At 44.1% G+C, this 24,222-nt stretch overlaps 1 protein-coding gene across 1 annotated transcript in view; it reads left to right on the top strand.

The window, feature by feature from the left end:
• Window positions 1–23,488, top strand: part of LOC120060762 (bone morphogenetic protein 7-like) — a 59,647-nt gene extending 36,159 nt beyond the window's left edge. Inside the window, exons 2-7 of the mRNA XM_039010179.1 lie at window positions 9,019–9,211; window positions 10,260–10,408; window positions 12,066–12,272; window positions 22,374–22,450; window positions 23,071–23,181; window positions 23,339–23,488. Coding sequence (XP_038866107.1) covers window positions 9,019–9,211; window positions 10,260–10,408; window positions 12,066–12,272; window positions 22,374–22,450; window positions 23,071–23,181; window positions 23,339–23,488 — 887 coding nt within the window. The remainder of the gene's footprint in view (window positions 1–9,018; window positions 9,212–10,259; window positions 10,409–12,065; window positions 12,273–22,373; window positions 22,451–23,070; window positions 23,182–23,338) is intronic.
• Window positions 23,489–24,222: the final 734 nt, after the last annotated feature.

Raw genomic sequence — 24,222 nt, 5'->3', positions numbered from 1 at the left:
GTGACCGTAGCGTACGTGTAGGTATGTACGGCAGGACCAAGTCAGAAAGATAGGGAGGAGCAAGCCCATTAATGCTTTGTAGGTTAGCAGTAAAACCTTGAAATCAGCCCTTGCCTTAACAGGAAGCCAGTGTATGGAGGCTAGCACTGGAGTAATATGATCAAATTTTTGGGTTCTAGTCAGGATTCTAGCAGCCGTATTTAGCACTAACTGAAGTGTATTTAGTGCTTTATCCGGGTAGCCGGAAAGTAGAGCATTGCAGTAGTCTAACCTAGAAGTAACAAAAGCATGGATTAATTTTTCTGCATCATTTTTGGACAGACAGTCTCTGATTTTTGCAATGTTACGTAGATGGAAAAAAGCTGTCCTTGAAACAGTCTTGATATGTTCGTCAAAATCAAGGTCAGGGTCCAGAGTAACGCCGAGGTCCTTCACAGTTTTATTTGAGACGACTTTACAACCATCAAGATTAATTGTCAGATTCAATAGAAGATCTCTTTGTTTCTTGGGACCTAGAAGAAGCATCTTTGTTTTGTCCGAGTTTAAAAGTAGAAAGTTTGCAGCCATCCACTTCCTTATGTCTGAAACACAGGCTTCTAGCGAGGTCAATTTTGGGGCTTCACCATGTTTCATTGAAATGTACAGCTGTGTGTCATCCGAATAGCAGTGAAAGTTAACATTATGTTTTCGAATGACATCCCCAAGAGGTAAAATATATAGTGAAAACAATAGTGGTCCTAAAACGGAACCTTGAGGAACACCGAAATGTACAGTTGATTTGTCAGAGGACAAACCATTCACAGAGACAAACTGATATCTTTCCGACAGATAAGATCTAAACCAGGCCAGAACTTGTCCGTGTAGACCAATTTGGGGTTCTAATCTCTCCAAAAGAATGTGGTGATCGATGGTATCAAAGGCAGCACTAAGGTCTAGGGGCACGAGGACACATGCAGGCCTCGGTCTGACGCCATTAAAAGGTAATTTACCACCTTCACAAGTGCAGTCTCAGTGCTATGATGGGTTCTAAAACCCGACTGAAGCATTTTGTATACATTGTTTGTCTTCAGGAAGTCAGTGAGTTGCTGCGCAACAGCTTTCACATTTTTTTTTGAGAGTAATGGAAGATTCGATATAGGCCGATAGTTTTTTATATTTTCTGGGTCAAGGTTTGGCTTTTTCAAGAGAGGCTTTATTACTATCCGGTGGATAGAGAGCAGTTAATTATGATCAACATAGGAGGGCCAAGCACAGGAAGCAGCTCTTTCAGTAGTTTAGTTGGAATAGGGTCCAGTATTCAGCTTGAAGGTTTAGAGGCCATGATTATTTTCATAATTGTGTCAAGAGATAAAGTACTAAAACACTTGAGTGTCTCTCTTGATCCTAGATCCTGGCAGAGTTGTGCAGACTCAGGACAGCTGAGCTTTGGAGGAATATGAAGATTTAAAGAGGAGTCCGTAATTTGCTTTCTAATGATCATGATCTTTTCCTCAAAGAAGTTCATGAATGTATTACTGCTGAAGTGAAAGCCATTCTCACTTGGGGAATGCTGCTTTTTGGAAAGGGTTCTAAATGGAACCCATCAGGGTTTTACCTGGAGCCAAAAGGGTTCTACCTGGAACTAAAACGGGTTCTTCAAAGGGTTCTCCTATGAGGACAGCTGAAGAACCCTTTTAGGTTCTAGAAAGAACCATTTTGTTTTCAGTGTAGAGTCAAGATCTGATTTGCCTTCAGGGGGACAAAATCAAATCAAATCAAATTGTATTTGTCACATGCGCCGAATACAAAAGGTGTAGACCTTACAGTGAAATGCTTACTTACAAGCCTTTATCCAACAATGCAGTTTGAAGATAAAATTATTTTGAAGTAAAAAATAGATTTAAATAAGTAAATAAATACAAATAACAAATAGTTAAAGAGCAGAAGTAAAATAACACTAGCGAGGCGTCAATGTGCGATGGCACCGGTTAGTCAAGGTAATTGAGGTAATATGTAGGGAGAGTTAAAGTGATAATAACCAGAGAGTAGCAGCAGCATAAAATAGGGGGGATGCAAATAGGCTGGGTAGCCATTTGATTAGCAGAGAGAACAGTCTATGACTACGGTGGCTGGAGTCTTTGACAATTTTTAGGGCTTTCCTCTGACACTGCCTGGCATAGAGGTCCTGGATGGCAGGAAGCTTGGCCCCAGTGATGTACTGGGCTGTTCGCACTACCCTCTGTAGTGTCTTGCGGTCAGAGTCTGAGCAGTTGCCATACTAGGCAGTGATGCAACCAGTCAGGATGCCCTCGATTGTGCAGCTGTAGAAATTTTTGAGGATATTAGGACCCATGCCAAATCTTTTCAGTCTCCTGGGGGGAATAGGCTTTGCATGCCCTCTTCACGACTGTCTTGGTGTGTTTGGACCATGATAGTTTGTTGGTGATGTGAACACAAAGGAACTTGAAGCTCTAAACCTCGGTCCTCCTTTTCCTGTAGTCCACAATCATATCCTTTATCTTGATCACATTGAGGGAGAGGTTGTTATCCTGGCACCACATGGCCAAGTTTCTGACCTCCTACCTATAGGCTGTCTCATCGTTGTTGGTGATCAGGCCTACCACTATTGTTTCGTCTGCAAACTTAATGATGTTGTTGGAGTCAAGCCTGGCCATGCAGTCATGGGTGAACAAGGAGTACAGGAGGGAACTGAACACGCACCCCTGAGGGGCCACCGTGTTGAGGATCAGTGTGGTAGATGTGTTGTTATCTACCCTTACCCACTGGGGGCAGCCCGTCAGGAAGTCCAGGATCCAGTTGCAGAGGGAGGTGTTTAGTCCCAGGGTCCTTAGCTGAGTGATGAGCTTTGAGGGCACTATGGTGTGAATGCTGAGCTGTAGTGAATGAATAGCATTCTCACATAGGTGTTCCTTTTGTCCAGGTGGGAAAGGGCAGTGTGGAGTGCAATAGAGATTGCATCATCTGTCGATCTGTTGGGGCGGTATGCAAATTGGAGTGGGTCTAGGGTTTCTGGGGTAATGATGTTGATGTGAGCCATGACCAGCCTTTCAAAGCCCTTCATGGCTACAGACGTGAGTGCTATTGGTCAGAAGTCATTTAGGTAGGTTACCTTCGTGTTATTGGGCACAGGGACTATGGTGGTCTGCTTGAAACATGTAGGTATTGCAGACTCAGCCAGGGACAGGTTGAAAATGTCGGTGAAGACACTTGCCAGTTGGTGAGCGCATGCTCGGAGTACACGTCCTGGTAATCCGTCTGGCCCCGCGGCCTTGTGAATGTTGACCTGTTTAAAGGTCTTACTCACATTGGCTACGGAGAGCGTGATCACACAGTTGTCCGGAACAGCTGATGCTCTCATGCATGCTTCAGTGTTGCTTGCCTCAAAGCGATCATAGAAGTAATTTAGCTCGTTTGGTAGGCTCGCGACTGTGCGAGCCGGTGTAGGACGATTCAATCTTAGGCCTGTATTGATGCTTTGCCTGTTTGATGTTCTGACTGAGGGCATAGCAGGATTTCTTATTAGCATCCGGGTATCAGTCTGGTGTTTTCTGTAATGACCTTTGTGATCACTGTTTTACAGCCTGTGTTCGTAATGGCTGCTCAGTCAAACGACCTGTCCTGATTTGTCATAAACGCTTGCTAAAAAACTTTAATGAGCAAGCCTTCCTTCATGAACTGGCCTCTGTAAAATAGTATAGAAACAGCTTGATCCCCACTGTCGAAATCGCTTGGACCTTATTTTTTGATATTTTCAGTGGTATTGTTAACAAACATGGCCCCATAAAGAAAATTAGAATTAAAAACAGGTTCAGCCCTTGGTTCGACCGTAATCTCGCAGAGTTGCTCCACCACAAGAATTGCATTTGGCAAAAGGCTCGGCACACGCATGCTCACGCTTACTAGCTCTCGTTCAGGCAAATGGGAAATAAGTGCACTCAGGCTATCCGGAAGGCCAAAGTTAGATACTTTAAGGAGCAGTTCTCTCTCTGTGGGTCTAACCCCAAGAAGTTCTGGAAAACGGTTAAAGACCTGGAGAATAAACCCTCCTCCTCACAGCTGCCCATGTCCCTTAAAGTTGATGATGTGGTTGTTACTGACAAGAAGTAGATGGCTGAGCCCTTTAATCACCACTTCATTAAGTCAGGATTCCTATTCGACTCAGCCATGCCACCTTGCCCGTCCGACATTTCCTCATCTCCCACCCCTTCTAATGCTACTATCCCCGATGCTTCTCCCTCTTTTTGTTGCCCTGCCCCGCTACAAAGTTTATCCCTGCAGGCAGTCACTGAGTCTGAGTTGCTAAAGGACCCCAAAAAAACATCTGGGTCGGATGGTTTAGACCCTTTCTTCTTTAATAAAATCTTATGGCTGCAAGCCCTAAGTCGGGATCAATATGACAACAGCCAGTCCAAGTGCAGGGCGCCAAATTCAAAATATATTTTTTAGAAATATTTAACTTTCACACATTAACAAGTCCAATACAGCAAATGAAAGATAAACATCTTGTAAACATAAACAATATTTCAGACAGCCAACATGTCCGATTTTTTAAATGTTTTACAGCGAAAACACCACGTATATTTATGTTAGCTCACCACCAAATACAAAAAAGCACAGACATTTTTCACAGCACAGGTAGCTTGCACAAAACGAACCAAACTAACCAAGAACCAACCAAACTAACCAATAAACAACTTGATCAGATGACAGTCTTATAACATGTTATACAATAAATCTATGTTTTGTTCGAAAAATTTGCATATTTGAGGTATAAATCATAGTTTTACATTGCAGCTACCATCACAAATAGCACCGAAGCAGCCAGAGTAATTACAGAGACCAACGTGAAATACCTAAATACTCATCATAAAACATTTATGAAAAATACATGGTGTACAGCAAATGAAAGACAAACATCTTGTGAATCCAGCCAATATTTCAGATTTTTTAAGTGTTTTACAGCGAAAACACAATATAGCATTATATTAGCTTACCACAATAGCCAAAAACACAACCCATTTATCAGCAGCAAAAGTTAGCGATCGTAAAAAAACAGCAAAAGATATATAATTTTTCACTAACCTTGATAAGCTTCATCAGATGACAGTCCTATAACATCAGGTTATACAATACACTTATGTTTTGTTCGAAAATGTGCATATTTAGAGCTGAAATCCGTGGTTATACATTGTGAAAACGTAGCAACTTTTTTCCAGAATCTCCAGATATATTTCTGACACTCACCTATTCTGACCAAATAACTCATAATAAACTTTACTAAAAAATACATGTTGTACAGCAAATGATAGATACACTAGTTCTTAATGCAATCGCCGTGTTAGAATTCTAAAAATAACTTTAGTACGACATACAGCTTACGTTATAGCGAGACAGCGCCCAAAATCTGGGCGGAAAATAATACTAAACATTTTCGACAGAAATACGAAATAACATCATAAATGGGCCCTACTTTTGCTGAGCTTCCATCAGAATCTTGTACAAGGGGTCCTTTGTCCAGAACAATCGTTGTTTGGTTGTAGATTGTCATTTTTTCCTCTCGAATTAGCAACCAAAGCTAGCCAAGTGGCGCGAAGCTGTCCATCGTCACCAAACGCAGAGAACGGAACACGCCAAAACTCCCGAAAAACTTTCAATAATCTGATAAAACTATATTGAAAAAACATACTTTACGATGATATTATCACATTTATCAAATAAAATCAAAGCCGGAGATATTAGCCGTCTATAACGAAAGCTTTTCAGAAGCCAATGCTGATGTTCTTCCCGCGCCTTCTTGAACAAAGGAAATTGGGGTCATTTTATTCCAAGAGCTCTCTTTTGACCTCAGATCAAGCTATACACCCCATGTCACCTCTCACTGCCTATTGACATCTAGTGGAAGGTGTATGAAGTGCATGTATACTAATAGATTTCAAGCAAATGAATAGGGAGGCCCTGGAACAGAGCCTCGATTTCAGATTTTTCACTTTCTGACAGGAAGTTTGCTGCAAAATGAGTTCTGTTTTACTCACAGATATAATTCAAACGGTTTTAGAAACTTGAGAGTGTTTTCTATCCAATAGTAATAATACTATGCATATTGTACGAGCAAGAATAGAGTACGAGGCCGTTTAAATTGGGCACGATTTTTCCCAAAGTGAAAATAGCGCCCTCAATCCTTAACAGGTTTTAAGGTTGCTGCCCCTATCATCACCTCTGACCTTTTTAACCTGTCTCTCCTTTCTGGGTAGGTTCACTTTGCTTGGAAGGCAGCCATGGTTTGTCCTTTATTTAAAGGGGGTGATAAGCTGATCCTAACTGTTATAGGCCTATAGGCCCTGCTTATCAAAAGTGTTGGAAAAACTTGTCAATAATCAACTGACTGGCTTTCTTGATGTCTATAGTATTCTCTCTGGTATGAAATCTGGTTTCCGCTCAGGTTATGGATGTGTCACTGCAACCTTTAAGGTCCTCAATGATGTCACCATTGCCCTTGATTCTAAGCAATGTTGTGCTGCTATTTTTGTTGACTTGGCCAAAGCTTTTGATACGGTAGACCATTCCATTCTTGTGGGCCGGCTAAGGAGTATTGGTGTCTCTGAGGGGTCTTTGGCCTGGCTTTCTAACTACCTCTATCAAAGAGTGCAGTGTATAAAGTCAGAAAATCTGCTGTCTCAGCCACTGCCTGTCACCAAGGGATTACCCCATGGCTCAATCCTAGGCCCCACGCTCTTCTCAATTTACATCAGCAACATAGCTCAGGCAATAGGAAGCTCTCTCATCCATTTATATGCAGATGATACAGTCTTATACTAAGCTGGCCCCTCCATGGATTTTGTGTTAAATGCTCTACAACAAAGCTTTCTTAGTGTCCAACAAGCTTTCTCTACCCTTAACCTTGTTCTGAACACCTCCAAAACAAAGGTCATGTGGTTTGGTAAGAAGAATGCCCCTCCCCCACAAGTGTAATTACTACCTCTGAGGGTTTAGAGCTTTGCCACCAATGCTCCTTATAGGACACATCACTGCACTCTATACTCCTCTGTAAACTGGTCATCTCTGTATACCCGTCGCACGACCCACTGGTTCATGCTTATTTATAAAACCCTCTTAGGACTCACTCCCCCCTATCTGGGATATCTACTGCAGCCCTCATCCTCCACATACAACACCCGTTCTGCCAGTCATATTCTGTTAAAGGTCCCCAAAGCACACACATCCCTGGGTCGCTCCTCTTTTCAGTTCGCTGCAGCTAGCGACTGGAACGAGCTGCAACAAACACTCAAACTGGACAGTCAAAGAATTGACACTCTTACTGACAGTTGTGGCTGCTTCACATGATGTATTGTTGTCTCTACCTTCTTGCCCTTTGTGCTGTTGTCTGTGCCCAATAATGTTTGTACCATGTTTTGTGCTGCTACCATGTTGTGTTGCTACCATGTTGTTGTCATGTTGTGTTGCTACCATGCTGTGTTGTCATGTGTTGCTGCCTTGCTATGTTGTTGTATTAGGTCTCTCTTTATTTAGTGTTGAGTTGTCTCTCTTGTCGTGATGTGTGTTTTGTCCTATAATTATATTTCATTTTTATTTTTAATCCCAGGCCCCGTCCCCGCAGGAGGCCTTTTGCCTTTTGGTAGGCCGTCATTGTAAATAAGATGTTTTTCTTAACTGACTTGCCTAGTTAAATAAAGGTTAAATAAAATCAAAAATGAATGAGTCCCGTTCCTTGAAAGCGGCAGCTCTACCCTTTAGCTCAGTGCGGAATCACAAAATGGCTACATTGGGTCAGAGCAAGACAGCAGCCATACAGCACCATCTTTAGTATGTGAGTGTGTATCTATGCGCACACTCCAACAGTCAAACAGGGCGTGCTTATATTTGTCCTGTTTCACAACCTGTACAAGTGTGAGGTGTGAAATATGTTTTCTTGCATATCCCAACTCCCCCTGAGACACCCTCGGAGAGTGGGGTCACAGCCAGGGATCAGCCATTATTGACGGCAAACCTGGAGCAATTAGGGTTAAGTGCCTTTCTCAAGGGCAGATCGACAGATTTTTTAACCTTGTCTGCTCGGGGATTCAAACTAGCAACCTTTCGGTTACTGATCCAACACACACAACCACTAGGCTTCCTGCCGCAAGACTACTCTAACCACTAGGCTACCTGTGTGCTCGTCTGTGTGTGTGTGTGCACCACCTCATGAGATCCAGAGAGGAGGAGAGACAAGTCTCTTGTGTTCAGAGAGGAGGAGAGTAGAGACAAGTCTCTTGGGTTCAGAGAGGAGGGGAGGAGAGACAAATATCTTGGGTTCAGAGAGGAGGAGAGGAGAGATGAGTTTCTTGGTGTTCAGAGAGGAGAGGGGAGACTAGTCTCTGGGGTTCAGGGAGGAAGAGAGGAGATACGAGTCTCTGGGGTTCAGAGAGGAGGAGAGGAGTGACGAGTCTCTGGGGTTCAGAGAGGAAGAGAGGAGAGACGAGTTTCTGGGGTTCAGAAAGGAGGAGAGGAGAGACTAGTCTGGGGTTCAGGGAGGAGGAGAGGAGATACGAGTCTCTGGGGTTCAGGGAGGAAGAGAGGAGAGAGGAGGGACGAGTTTCTGGGGTTCAGGGAGGAGGAGAGGAGAGACGAGTCTCTGGGGTTCAGAGAGGAGGAGAGGAGAGACGAGTCTCTGGGGTTCAGGGAGGAAGAGAGGAGATACGAGTCTCTGGGGTTCAGAGAGGAGGAGAGGAGTGACGAGTCTCTGGGGTTCAGAGAGGAGGAGAGGAGAGACGAGTTTCTGGGGTTCAGAGAGGAGGAGAGGAGTGACGAGTCTCTGGGGTTCAGGGAGGAAGAGAGGAGAGCCTAGTCTCTGGGGTTCAGAGATGAGGAGAGGAGAGACTAGTCTCTGGGGTTCAGAGATGAGGAGAGGAGAGACTAGTCTCTGGGGTTCAGGGAAGAGGAGAGAGTTTGTGTGTGTGCACGTGCATGCTTGTTTGTGGTGTTCTGTCTGTCTGATCCTTTGTGCGTGTTTTTGTGTTCCAGTGGAGCACGATAAGGTGTTTCTCTCGGTCCGGCGGCACCACAGAGAGTTTCGTTTCGACCTATCACGTATCCCCGATGGGGAAGCGGTCACCGCTGCAGAGTTCCGCATCTATAAGGACTTCATTCACGAGTGCTTTGAGAATGAGACCTTCCGCATCAGTGTCTACCAGGTGCTGAAGGAACACAACGACAGGTGAGGGATTGTGTGTGTGTGTCAGTATGTTTTAGGGTTCTCCTCTGTTATGTCACACAGCAACAGGTTGTGTTCCCTCACTTCTATTCTCCCACCATTGTTTTCAAAGATCAGTGAGTATATCCAGTCTTTCCCACAGCCACGTGGAAGGTGTGTAGAACCTATGCTGTGTAAAGGGCCAGGTCTCTGACCCCTCCTAAAGACTTCTGCTGCCTGCACAGCTCTAGTGGGAACAACACATGTATCCCTCTGCCAGGGAAGTGTGTGTGAAGCAGAGCACTATGACACACTATCCAGTCAGTAGACCAACACTGTCCTTGGAGGAAGGATGGACACTGGAGGAAGAAGGGATGGAATATCAGAAAGGAAAAGAGGAGAAAAAAAGAAACACATTCCACTTTAGAACAATGATTTTTAGTTGGACAAGGATTCTTTCTCTCTCCTTCATTCTCTTTCTTTCTTTCTTTCTTTCTTTCTTTCTTTCTTTCTTTCTTTCTTTCTTTCTTTCTTTCTTTCTTTCTTTCTTTCTTTCTTTCTTTCTTTCTTTCTTTCTTTCTTTCTTTCTTTCTTTCTTTCTTTCTCTCTCTCTCTCTCTCTCTCTCTCTCTCTCTCTCTCTCTCTCTCTCTCTCTCTGGCTGTTTCTCTGTTTCACTCCCTTAATTCCAGTGTGTGATGGACAGTGTGTTCAGTATGAATGGAGCAGTCGTTTATAAAGTCATTATTGTCAATGAAGGAAATGAAGTGTTCCCCTGGACCTCACCATCTGGAGCCTTCCCTCCCTTCCTCTCTTTCTCTATTGCCCTGATCTCGCTCCCTTACTTCTTACACTTTTTGTGGAGCTGAGGAGTACGCAGGCTTGTGTACTCGTACGCAGGCTTGTGTGTGTGTGTGTTTGCCTGTATCTGTTTGTATCTGTGTGTTTCTTTGCATATGTTTGCATGTTTGGGTCCCATGTGGGTCTGGTTGTGTATGTGTGTGTGTTTGTCTCCGTGTTTGTGTGAATGTTTACTCATGCATGCACATGTGTGTGTGTGTGTATCTCCTCCAGGGAGTCGGACCTGTTTCTGTTGGACTCGCGGGTCATCTGGGCGGCTGAGGAGGGCTGGCTGGTGATTGATGTGACATTGACCAGTAATCACTGGGTTCTGAATCCTGGACGCAACCTGGGCCTGCAGCTGGCTCTGGAGAGCACCGCCGGTAAGCAGAGGGCCTTTGAACCAGGTCTAGAACCCAGAGGGAGCTCTCTAAACCAGAACTTCTATATGAGAGGTCAAACCCTATAAGAACCCATATAACTTATTAGAGTATGAGTACTGATCTAGGACCAGCTCATCCCTTTCCATATAATCTTATTAATTAGGATCTAAATTATGTATATGGGCCCTGGCCTGGATTCATGTAGGAACAGGAGACAGCATGAGCAGTATGACCTCAGTGCATAGCAATGGCACATTCTCTACCAGCACACAACACAGAGAGAACACACTGGTAGAGGGATAATACAAGCCCTCATTATTTAACACGATCCACTATACCCTCATCATCACTATCACCCATGCAGAAGAGATTACAACAAACAACATGTAATGCAGATGTATTTCTATTGAGTCAAGTTTCTCTTTAGAGCGGAGGAGAGATTGCTATCAGGATGGCAGTATGTTAGTTATTTGAAATCAATAACAACAACAGCAGCATCAACAGTAGTACTGTATGACAGTGTTTCTGAGGAGACTGTTACCTCAGTGATGATAGAAGGATGATCCATGTTTCTTTCATGTTAGGGACAGTGTGTGTTTATGTGTGTGTGTGTGTGTGTGTGTGTGTGTGTGTGTGTGTGTGTGTGTGTGTGTGTGTGTGTGTGTGTGTGTGTGTGTGTGTGTGTGTGTGTGTGTGTGTGTGTGTGTGTGTTGGGAGGGGTATGGACGGGCGTGTGCTGGCATGCTCGGGGGCGGCACGGGGAGCTGAAGGGGGGGCTTGCCCAGGGAGCCATACAAGCCAGAACCGCCACTGGCTGCGGGCAACATGAGTTTACCTCTGCACTATGATCACATTCCTCTGGGTGAACATCACATACACATTGGAAATCTCTCTCTCTCTCACACACACATGTTGACATTTATTGGGAGTCCTTGAGGCAGAACTGAGCAATGTCTGCTAGATAGACCAGCTGCAAAGTCAAAATTGACTATATTGTAAAAATGCATTTTTTGGTCTTAATCTATGGTTAGGGTTTGGCATTACGGTTGAGGTTAAGGTTAGGGTTAACGTTAGCGTTAGGTTTAGGTTTAAAATCAGATTTTATGACATTGTGGCAGTGCCAGCTAGTGACAGCTCTGCAGAGCTGCCGCCAGAACAAGCTTCATGATGAAAAACGCTAACCTGCCACACACAAACCTTCAACACCGTCAGATCCATTGGGAGAGAGTGTTTCTCTTTGATGCCTGGTATTGCTTTGGTGCTTGACATTTCCCAGGTCCAAACTGAGAGAGAGAGAGAGAGAGAGAGAGAGAGAGAGAGAGAGAGAGAGAGAGAGAGCGAGAGAGAGAGAGAGAGACAGAGAGACAGAGAGAGAGAGAGAGAGAGAGAGAGAGAGAGAGAGAGAGAGAGAGAGAGAGAGAGAGAGAGAGAGAGAGAGAGAGAGAGAGAGACATGGAGAGAGAGACATGGAGAGAGAGAGAGAGAGAGAGAGAGAGAGAGAGAGAGATCCTCATATTTGGGAAAACATCAATTTTCAGCATTACACAGACTAATTAAATGGTTCTCATTAGAGACTGAGTGGACCACACACACTTTAGATACACACACTCACAGAGACATGTCTCTGACACGCTGTCCTCTGTGTCTCCCCCTGCAGGTGAGAGTGTGAACCCGCGGATGGCAGGGCTGATCGGCCTCAGTGGTCCTCAGAATAAACAGCCCTTCATGGTGGCCTTCTTCAAAGCCACAGAGGTGCACCTGCGCAGCATCCGCTCAGCACCAGGGGGCACCAAACAACGCAACCCCAACCGCTCCAAAGGGGCCAACAAGGGCCAGGAGGCACTCCGAGTGACAAACATCGCAGGTAAGGACTGGGGAATGAGGGGAGAGGGAAGCTAAGAGAATGTGCCTTACAGCAGTATGTGTATTTGTGGAAGGCCTTTTAAATGGCACAGTGATATGTTGGTGTAGTGATGGCTGGCTCTGGTGTGGGTTCCAGGTGAAATGGGAGGCAGATGGAGGCCAGGGCTACTGTCTACTACAGCCTCCTTATAATAATTCTCCACATATCTCCAAGGATCAACACACACGCACGCACACACACACAGACATACACACACACACACACACACACACACACACACACACACACACACACACACACACACACACACACACACACACACACACACACACACACACACACACACACACACACACACACACACACACACACACGTTCCCCCTCCAAACCAATTATACAAACTTTGTAATGGCAGTCAAACAAAAGTCAAGTGACCAAAGTTGCTAAGCTTGCTAGATAACCTCCTTCAACAAATGACAGAATATATTTTTTGTCTTAATTGAGTTAATGATCATACGGATAGCAGATCAGATCATGAATAACAGGGAGATGAAGAGTGGAAATAGTTGAAATATCAGGGTATCTTAACGGGGACCAACTCTGTTTTAAAAATATCTCATACTGTTTGTTGATCACACATTCTCTACAGAAGCGCTGATATGGGCAGCAAGTGGACAAAATGTTATAGTGGTATTTTGACATGCATAGGTGAGAAACATACTTTGATACTTCAACCTATGGATTACAGAATAAAGTTAGGAATTTTCATGCGAGACAAGAGTCCAGATTTTGGATTTCAGTGGGATTGGGACTGGATAGGAAAATAGTCTAGGCCAGGGTTCATCAAATAGTTTCAGCTGCGGGCCGATTGTTTCTTGAGCGGATGGTCAGGGGGCCGGAACATCATTCGGAAAAATTTGTTGACTGCAAGAAGCCCAAGTAGATATAATATTTGACTAAAACATAATTTCAAACCTTGCTTACATTTGTATAAGATCACATACACCATTTTATTAGGTACACCCATCTAGTACCTTTGACTCCAGAACAGCCTAAATGATTCAGGGCAAAAGTTGCTATCAAGGTACCTAACGTGTGCCAGGAAAACATTCCCCACAACATTACACAACCAGCCTGTACCATTGACACCAGGCAGGATGGGGCCATGGACTCAGGCTGCTTACTCCAAAACCATTTTTCGTCAGACCAGGCAAAGTTCTTCCACTCGTTATTGTCCAGTGTTGGTGATCACGTGCCCACTGGAGGCTTTTCTTCTTGTTTTTAGTTGATAGGAGTGGAACCTGGTGTGGTCATCTGCTGCAATAGCCCATCCGTGACAAGGCCCGACAAATTGTGCGTTCCGAGATGCCGTTCTGCACACCACTGTTGTACTGCGCCGTTATTTGCCTGTTTGTCTGTTAGCTGGCGCGATTCTTGCCATTCTCCTTTGACCTCTCATCAACGAGCTGTTTTCGCCCGCTCTGTGGTGGTCATGAAATAACTGCCGGGCTCACGGTAATTGACCTTTAATTAACATGAACACATTTAGCATCTCCTGGCTTCCACAAGCCACTGATGCAGACCTTTGGAACATCTACATTTTAAAAAGTCTAATATATCCATGTAATATAGCCTACACCATCACAATAAGTCCATTATTTATTTTAAACAGGTCTAAAGAAAAATGATATGAAGAAAATGTCTAGCATATTCTGAGTTGTCCTTATGTTAGGCCCTGGCTGTGGGTTTTCTTAGAATTTGTGCCATTATTTTATAGTATGAAGAATACAATTGAACATAGCTGAATAAAATAGAAAACATATATTCATCAAACGATTTGAGGGAATCAAATTTTATTGATCACATACACATATTTAGCAGATGTTATTGTGGGTGTAGCGAAATGCTTGTGTTCCTAGTGCAGTAGTATCTAACAATTCACAACAATACACACAAATCTAAAAGTAAAAGAATGGAATTAAGAAATATATAAATATTAGGATGAGCAATGTCGGAGTGGCATTGACTAAAATACAGTAGAATAGAATACAGTATATACATATGAAATGAGTAAAGCAGTACGTAAACATAATTAAAGTGACCAGTGATTCCATGTCTATGTATATGGGGCAGCAGCCTCTAAGATGCAGGGTTGAGTAACAGGGTGGAAGCCGCCTAGTGATGGCTATTTAACAGTCTGATGGCCTTGAGATAGAAGCTGTTTTTCATATCTCGGTCCCAGCTTTGATGCACCTGTACTGACCTGCCTGCTGGACGATAGTGGTGTGAACAGGCCGTGGCTCAGGTGGTTTATGTACTTGATGATCTTTTTGGTCTTCCTGTGACATCGGATGGTGTAGGTGTCCTGGAGGGCAGGCAGTGTTCCCTCTGTGATGCGTTGGGCAGACCGCACCTCCCTCTGGAGTGCCCTGCGGTTGCGGGTGGTGCAGTTGCCATACCAGGCGGTGATACAGCCCGACAGCATGCTCTCAATTGTGCATCTGTAAATCTCAATCTGTAAATGTTTCTGAAGGTCTTAGGGGCCAATCCAAATTTCTTCAGCCTTTTGAGGTTGAAGAGACACTGTTGCACCTTCTTCACCACACTGTCTACGTGGGTGGACCATTTCAGATTATCAGTGATGTGTACGCCGAAGGAACTTGAAGCTTTTCACCTTCTCCACTGTGGTCCCGTCGATGTGATTAGGGGAGTGCTTCCTCTGCTGTTTCCTGAAGTCCACGATCAGCTCCTTCGTTTTGTTGATGTTGAGGGAGAGGTTATTTTCCTGGCACCCCTCCGCCAGGGCCCTCACCTCCTCCCTGTTGGCTGTCTTGTCATTGTTGGTAATCAGGCCTACTACTGTTGTGTCGTCTGCAAAGTTGATGTTTGAGTTGGAGGCGTGCGTGGTCACAGAGTCATGGGTGAACAAGGAGTACAGGAGGGTGCTAAGTACGCACCCTTCTGGGGTCCCTGTGTTGAGGATCAGCGAAGTGGAGGTGTTGTTTCCTACCTTCACCACCTGGGGGTGGCCCGTAAGGAAGTCCAGGAACCAGTTGCACAGGGCGGATTCAGACCCAGGGCCCCGCGCTTAATAATGAGCTTGGAGGGTACTATGTTGTTGAAGTTTGAGCTATAGTCAATGAACAGCATTCTGACGTAGGTATTCCTCTTGTCCACATGGGATACGGCAGTGTGATGTATGATGGCGATTGCATTGTCTGTGGATCTATTGTGGCAGTAAGCAAATTTAAGTGGGTCTAGGGTGGCAGGTAAGGTAGAGGTGATATGATCCTTAACTAGCCTCTCAAAGCACTTCATTATGACAGAGGTGAGTGCTACGGGGCGATAAACATTTAGTTCAGTTACCTTTGCTTTCTTGGGTACAGGAACAATGGTGGACATCTTGTAGCATGTGGGAACAGCAGACTGGGAAAAGGAGAGATTGAATATGTCCGTTAACACTCCAGCCAGCTGGTCTACGCATGCTCTGAGGACGCAGCCTTGTGAAGATTAACACGTTTAAATGTCTTACTCACGTCGGCCACAGAGAACGAGAGCCCACAGTCCTTGGGAGTGAGCCACATCGGTGCACATCGGTGTGTTATCTTCAAAGTGGACGAAGAATATGTTTAACTTGTCTGGGAGCGACGTGGCAGGTTGTCCCTTTGTTATCCGTGATTGTCTGTAGACCCTGCCACATACGTCTCATGTCTGAGCCGTTGAATTGCGACCCCACTTTGTCTCTGTACTGATGTTTTGACTGTTTGATTGCCTTACGGAGGGAATAACTACACTGTTGTATTTGAGTAGTCACCGTGGGAACAACATCCCCTATACGCTTCTTGATGAACTCAGTCACCATGTCTGTGTAAACGTCAATGTTATTCTCAGAGGCTACCTGGAACATATCCCAGTCCGCGTGTTCAAAACAATCTTGAAGCATGGATTCCGATTAGTCAGACCAGCGTTGAATAGACCTCAGCACTGGTACTTCCTGTTTGAGTTTCTGCCTATAGGAAGGGAGGAGTAAAATTAAGTCGTGATCTGATTTGCTGAAGGGAGGGCATGGGAGGGCCTTGTAGGCATCTCGAAAAGGCAAATAGCAGTGGTCTAGTGTTTTTCCTAAGAGAGTACTACAGTCAATGTGTTGATAGAACTTCGGAAGAGTTTTGCTCAAATTTGCTTTGTTAAAATCCCCAACTACAATAAATGCGGCCTCAGGATATGTGGTTTCCAGTTTGCAGGTTTCCACAGTTTGCACATGCGGCTATTCTGTGTTGAACAGTTAACAATGAAAGAGGTACTCATATATACTTAATTTAGAGTTATTTATGTAACTTTAGTTGTGATACAAAAGTTGGGCTATATGTTATGATTTCTACTACATTCTAAGGCTGCATGATGCGACTCTAATGATAATTTGAAAAAAGTTGCATGAAAAGCATGAGCTCTGCTTTGTTTCTTGCGCAGACTGCACACACTTCATCTGTCTCTCATTCACAATTTGACAAGCAATTGATAATGCTTAGATTTGGTGGCATCCCATTTTTGTGGCGATTATGCCCGCTAAAAAAATGCATGCCGATTGCGGCCAGTGGCTGTTGTGCCCTTGGGCTGCAATAATAATTATAATTCCCTTCTCCCGGCTGCGTGCCGAAGCACCTCTTTCTCACAGGCTACAAGTGTCACGCCTGTTCCCGCTCCCACTCTGGCACTCGAGGGTGCCAGGCTGCCCTTCATTGCGCACACCTGTCACCATCATTATGCACAGCTGCGCAATATTGGACTCACCTGGACTCCATTACTTTGTTGATTGCCCTTCTATATCTGTCTGTTCCTCAGTTGATTCCCCATGTCAGCATTATTGTCGTTATGTTCCCCCTTTTCAGACGGTGTTCTTGTTTTGGTTTGATGTCTGTTTTCCAGTGAACTCCTTGTACTTGCTTCTCGTCTCCAGCGTAGATCCTTACAACAAGTGAAGACAGACACATCAGGGACCCAACTGTGTGCATCCTCATCCAATTCCGAGGCGCATATTGAAGATATGGAAGAACTGTCCACATTTACTTTTCATCAGCCAACAAGATGAGTAGGCCTAATGAACAGCAAAACCACTAGCCTACGTCCATCTACTATCCCCCATAGTACAAAAGTTGACTTATTCTATTCTGGGCGAGAAATACATATTGCAAACATAGTCTGGGACAGTTGTGGGATGTGATAGATCCCACATTAATACAACCACTAGCATCAAAAAAACTGTTTTAAGCAATGAGCCTGACGCAACAGATGAGAACGTTTAACTTAAAATGTTGATAAACTATTGGGCTATTTCTTCACATTATGAGCGCAGCAATGCGCACACGGCAGTAGGCTATAAGCACAAATGTTCCATTAGCAGGAAAACACCATTCTCAAAAGTGACCACAGATGTGATTATGCATGTAATGGTTTTATTATAAAGGTGCATTTTTATGGTGAAAATGATCTTCCCCAAACGAGAAACTCACGCGCTGTGTATGTATGCCAGTTAGGCTCTACACCTGTTGTAAAGCGGATTAATGTGCTTCATTTTAACAAGTTATTTGACCACTTTAGTTGTTAATAAACAAACTTTATGAAAACATAAAGGCCTATGGGCTAGGCTACATGAAGTGAGCGACTATGATTTGAAGAAGTCGGTGAAAAAAGCATGCCCTGTTTGCCTTAAGCTGGGCATTATTCACAAGTGATAATATATCATTTACAAATGATAGGCTAATATTGTCACCCATCACACTATTCTTGAATTAATCTTGTCTTTACATCAGTGGTGGGCCGTCAGGGCCTGCAAGGCCTTCTCTGCTGGCCTAAACATCATCAGAATATAATTTTTTTTAAAATATATTTTCCCACAAATATGTATTAAATTATTCCCCAGAGTAAGAGTTATACTCTTCATTTCATAGCTTTCCTCTTGGTTGCACTGCTTCCAGCCCCAGGTTGAGATTTGGAGGGCTTGTCTTTATGTTAGATCTTTTATCCAATCATATTCAGCCATCATGTGTTGCCAGGGGTCTAAAATCTGCCCTCAGGCCTTCAGAATCAACAGTGCGGGCGCTTGTCGCTTATAGTGAATGGAAATGAACATTTAGTGTCAACCAATCAGCTTTAGAGTTGGCTATTGTACGCCTGCTGGCTGGCTCCAGTGTTACACAGGAGCCAGCTAGCAGGCGTAGTACGTGCACGTCTTTTGATTGGATTACCAATATTGAGAGGCAGGTCCTATGGAGATCTAGGAAACTGAATTTGATAAACGAATTAATTTGCGTACTACTAAGCTGTTTTTTCAACCCACAATGGCGGAAGGAGGAGAAGATATCGATTTGGTCGAGGATATAATTATAACGCCATTCTCAAGACGAACTTTTCAAGAAAAGTTAGACATTGTAAGGAGAGGCGGGAAAGGGCTTCATTCGCTCGCCACTTTCAAAGTTTCAACTACGAGCGCTGTCAATGGCTCCTTGGCTCCGAGAAGCACTGCAAACTGTACTGCTGGGAATGCCTATTATTTGCAAGTGATCGATTTGGTGTTTGGAGCCACACTGGCTTTGCAAACTTGAGTTGTCTAACCAAGGCAGCAACGAGACACCAAAGTACGGCTGGGCACTAACAAGCAATGGTGCTTTTGAAAACTTTTGGGGACACCGGAGTGGATCTACAGCTCAAAGAACACGCGCGCAGGGCAACGGAGCTGCACAATGAAAAGGTGAAGGGAAATATTGAAAAGACTCATTGATTGTGTCATGTTTTTGGGTAAACACTGTTTACCCAAAAATGTCAATTTGTCAATTTCAAGGTGACGCAACGCCTGGTTATACTGCGTTTCTGTCTAAATGTATAGTGTCTAGAGCCATGGCATCATAATGTGGTGGATTAATTCGGGTGGGACTGTGTAATACCTCACTGAAGGCCCAGGCCCCAGGCCCACGGCACGCCACTGCTTTACATACACCACCGTTCAAAAGTTTGGGGTCATTTAGAAATGTCCTTGTTTTTGAAAGAAAAGCACATTTTTTGTCCATTTAAAATAACATCAAATTGATCAGAAATACAGTGTAGACATTGTTAATGTTGTAAATGACTATTGTAGCTGGAAACGGCAGATTTCTCATGGAATATCTACATAGGCGTACAGAGGCCCATTATCAGCAACCATCACTCCTGTGTTCCAATGGCACATTGTGCTAGCTAATCCAAGTTTATCATTTTAAAAGGCTAATTGATCATTAGAAAACCCTTTAGCAATTATGTTAGCACAGCTGACAACTGTTGTTCTGATTAAAGAAGCAATAAAACTGGCCTTCTTTAGACACCTTGAGTATCTGGAGCATCAGCATTTGTTGGTTCGATTACAGGCTCAAAATGGCCAGATACAAATAACTTTCTTCTGAAACCCATCAGTCTCATCTATTCTTGTTCTGAGAAATGAAGGCTATTCCATGTGAGAAATTGCCAAGAAACTGAAGATCTCGTACAACGCTGTGTACTACTCCCTTCACAGAACAGCGCAAACGGTGTGGGAGGCCCCGGTGCACAACTGAGCAAGAAACTAAGTACATTAGAGTGTCTAGTTTGAGAAACAGATGCCTCATAAGTCCTCAACTGGCAGCTTCATTAAATAGTACCCACAAAACACAAGTCTCAACGTCAACAGTGAAGAGGCGACTCCGGGATCCTGGATCATACCACGCTCAAAGTCGCTTAGGCCACTAGTTTTGCCCATCTAACATTCAATTGAACAGTAACTGAATGCCTCGATGCCTGTCTGCTTTATAATATATATACAGTTGAAGTCGGAACTTTACATACACCTTAGCCAAATACATTTATTTTTCACAATTCCTGACATTTAATCCGAGTAAAAATTCCATGTCTTAGGTCAGTTAGGATCACCACTTCATTTTAAGAATGTTAAATTCTTTATTTCAGCTTTTATTTCTTTCATCACATTCCCAGTGGGTCAGAAGTTTACATACACTCAATTAGTATTTGGTAGCATTGCTTATAAATTGTTTAACTTGGGTCAAACATTTCATGTAGTCTTCCACCAGCTTCCCACAATAAGTTGGCTGAATTTTGTCCCATTCCTCCTGACAGAGCTGATGTAACTGAATCAGGTTTGTAGGCCTCCTTGCTCGCACATGCTTTTTCAGTTCTGCCCACAAATTTTCTATGGGATTGAGGTCAGGGCTTTGTGATGGCCATTCCAATACCTTGAATTTGATGTCCTTAAGCCATTTTGCCACAACTTTGGAAGTATGCGTGGGGTCATTGTCCATTTGGAAGACCCATTTGCGACCAAGCTTTAACTTCCTGACTGATGTCTTGAGATGTTGCTTCAATATATCCACATAAGTTTTCTCCCTCATGATGCCATCTATTTTGTGAAGTGCACCAGTCCCTCCTGCAGCAAAGCACCACCACAACATGATGCTGCCACCCCCGTGCTTCGCGGTAGGGATGGTGTTCTTCGGCTTGCAAGCCTCCCCTTTTTTCCTCCAAACATAACGATGGTCATTATGGCCAAACAGTTCTATTTTTGTTTCATCAGACCAGAGGACATTTCTCCAAAAGTACGATCTTTGTCCCCATGTGCAGTTGCAAACCGTAGTCTGGCTTTTTTATGGCGGTTTTGGAGCAGTGGCTTCTTGCTTGCTGAGTGGCCTTTCAGGTTATGTCGATATAGGACTCGTTTTACTGTGGATATAGATACTTTTGTACCTGTTTCCTCCAGCATCTTCACAAGGTTCTTTGCTGTTGTTCTGGGATTGATTTGCACTTTTCGCACCAAAGTACGTTCATCTCCTTCCTGAGCGGTATGATGGCTGCGTGGTCCCATGGTGTTTATACTTGCTGTTGTTTGTACAGATGAACGTGGTACCTTCAGGCATTTGGAAATTGTTCCCAAGAATGAACCAGACTTGTGGAGGTCTACAATTTGTTTTCTGAGGTCTTGGCTGATTTCTTTTGATTTTCCCATGATGTCAAGCAAAGAGGCACTGAGTTTGAAGGTAGGCCTTGAAATACATCCACAGGTACACCTCCAATTGACTCAAATTATGTCAATTAGCCTATCAGAAGCTTCTAAAGCCATGACATAATTTTCTGGAATTTTCCAAGCTGTTTAAAGGCACAGTCAATTTAGTGTATGTAAACTTCTGACCCACTGGAATTGTGATACAGTGAATTATAAGTGAAATAATCTGTCTGTAAACAATTGTTGGAAAAATTACTCGTGTCATGCACAAAGTCGATGTCCTAACCGACTTGCCAAAACTGTGAACCTTGATGCCTTAATGCATTGGCTTTAAATACATGAGCCTCACGGAGTGGACAGACAGGGCCAAAAACCCGGCATAGAGCAAAGGCAGGTCCTATGTTTGGGGCAGATCACGTCTGCACTGTGTGTGTGTGTGTGTGTGTGTGTGTGTGTGTGTGTGTGTGTGTGTGTGTGTGTGTGTGTGTGTGTGTGTGTGTGTGTGTGTGTGTGTGTGTGTGTGTGTGTGTGTGTGTGTGTGTGTGTGTGTGTGTGTGTGTGTGTGTGTGTGTGACAGAGCTGATGAGAACCAGTTGTTCCTGATCATTCCCAATCCCAATGACTGGGACAAATGCATGTTCCACAGAACCCCTGAGGGTACGGGTACCAGAGGCAGGGAATAGAAAGAAAAAGCGAGGGAATAGAATGGAGTGGTGAAAGAGATGGGTTAAGCCTCTTTGTCCTCTCTCTGTCCTCCCTATGCTCTGGTAGGCCCACAACTCAGAGGATACAGAGGGCACAGTGAACTACCCCTACAGGTTTAGGCCTGTACTACATAGACTGATATCATATACAGCAAGGTTTTATGTTTCCATGCTATAATATTGTAATGGTTTACACTCCTCTTTATCTCTCCATTTTCTTCTTTCTCCATTTCTTTCTTTCTTTCTTTCTTTCTTTCTTTCTTTCTTTCTTTCTTTCTTTCTTTCTTTCTTTCTTTCTTTCTCTCTCTCTCTCTCTCTCTCTCTCTCTCTCTCTCTCTCTCTCTCTCTCTCTTTCTCTCTCCCCTATCTCTCTCTCAGAGAACAGCAGTGCTGATCAGAAGCAGGCATGCAAGAAACACGAGCTCTATGTCAGCTTCAGAGATCTGGGGTGGCAGGTACCGTGCACACCCCACACATTCCTCTATCTCTCTCTCTTTCTCCTCTTCTCCTTTTCTTTTATCCACCCTCCCTCTTAATATCTATCCCTTTTTCTCACTCGCTCCCACACTTATCTCTTCCTCACCACTCCTCTGTTCTCCCTCTTTTACACTCTGTCCCCGCTGTTTCCCTCCCTGTCCTCCCTAATGCCTTTTCTTAGCAGAGACCTAAATCCAAAGTGATCTACAGTTCTCACTGTTGTCCATGATATCCATTACAACAGCTGGGTAAACAGTGGGATATGCAAAGGAAAGAGGCAGATTTATCGCCTTAGTAGAGCTCCACAGTTCACAACAAGTTCTGAGTTTAGAACCGGGAAGCTTGTTGTTACTACCGAGGCTACCGTGACTACTGTGGCATGCATCACATGCTGATCACACAATCACATGAAGGATAACAGTGTGACTCTCTCTCTCTCTCTCTCTCTCTCTCTCTCTCTCTCTCTCTCTCTCTCTCTCTCTCTCTCTCTCTCTCGCTCTCGCTCTCGCTCTCTCTCCTCTCTCTCTCTCTCTCTCTCTCTCTCTCTCTCTCTCTCTCTCTCTCTCTCTCTCTCTCTCTCTCTCTCTCTCTCTCTCAGGACTGGATCATAGCTCCAGAGGGCTATGCAGCTTATTACTGTGAGGGAGAGTGTGCCTTCCCTCTCAACTCCTACATGAATGCCACTAACCACGCCATCGTGCAGACACTAGTGAGTACCCTCCAAGAATAAACATGATATTTTAGTATCATTCATTCAGTCAATATACTAGAGAGCGTCAACACAAAGACAACTGCATTGACATGTTATCAGTTCAGTGTCTCCCTTACTCCAACCCCCACCTGTCTCCCCCCCCCCCCCCGTATAGGTCCACCTAATAAACCCAGACACCATTCCTAAGCCCTGCTGTGCTCCCACCCAGCTCCATGCCATCTCAGTGCTCTACTTTGACGACAGCTCCAATGTCATCCTCAAGAAGTACCGCAACATGGTGGTCAGAGCCTGTGGCTGCCATTAGACTACAGCCAACCTCGAACCCTCACAACACACACACACATTCCTGCCTCTGAATATCCCTCAACACACATGACTTTCATCTAGAGACTTGAATGGACACATGAATGAACTACATGTCCTAGAGTGCCTTGCCGTGCCGCTGGATAGGAGCTACATGAGGACTGGCAGACAATCATGATTATTGAGTCCAACCTGGAACAGACACACAAACACCCACACACCCACACACACACACACACCCACACACACACACACACACACACACACACACACACACACACACACACACACACACACACACACACACACACACACACACACACACACACACACACACACACACACACACACACACACACACACACACACACACTTTCTGTGCTTTCTACTGTGTATGAGACATTTTAAGCAGTGATTGTATAGTAATACACAGTCAACAATATTTTGTTCATGTCAATATGTTTTCTGTGTAGTTAAAGGTGTTTTTCTAGATATATTTGATCTATATTGTTTTTGAATGCTTTTTATGACTGAAAGACCAGTCTTTAGGAAGTGTGGATGCTCTATGGACTCTTCATGTACATTACTGTGTAAATAGTTTTTCAAACAAAGAGAAGTGTATTTATTTCCTGGTCTTGGGAATGTTAAGGGTAGGTTCAATGTTTCTCCTCTGTACTCCAGTGTCTACATGTACTGTATGTTATGCAACTCTTTACATTGCGTCCCACTCATCAT

Source organism: Salvelinus namaycush, chromosome 16 (genome assembly GCF_016432855.1).
Source record: "Salvelinus namaycush isolate Seneca chromosome 16, SaNama_1.0, whole genome shotgun sequence".
Lineage (NCBI taxonomy): Eukaryota > Metazoa > Chordata > Actinopteri > Salmoniformes > Salmonidae > Salvelinus > Salvelinus namaycush.
Note: the sequence above shows the minus strand (reverse complement) of the source record. Positions and strands in the feature narration are given on the sequence as shown.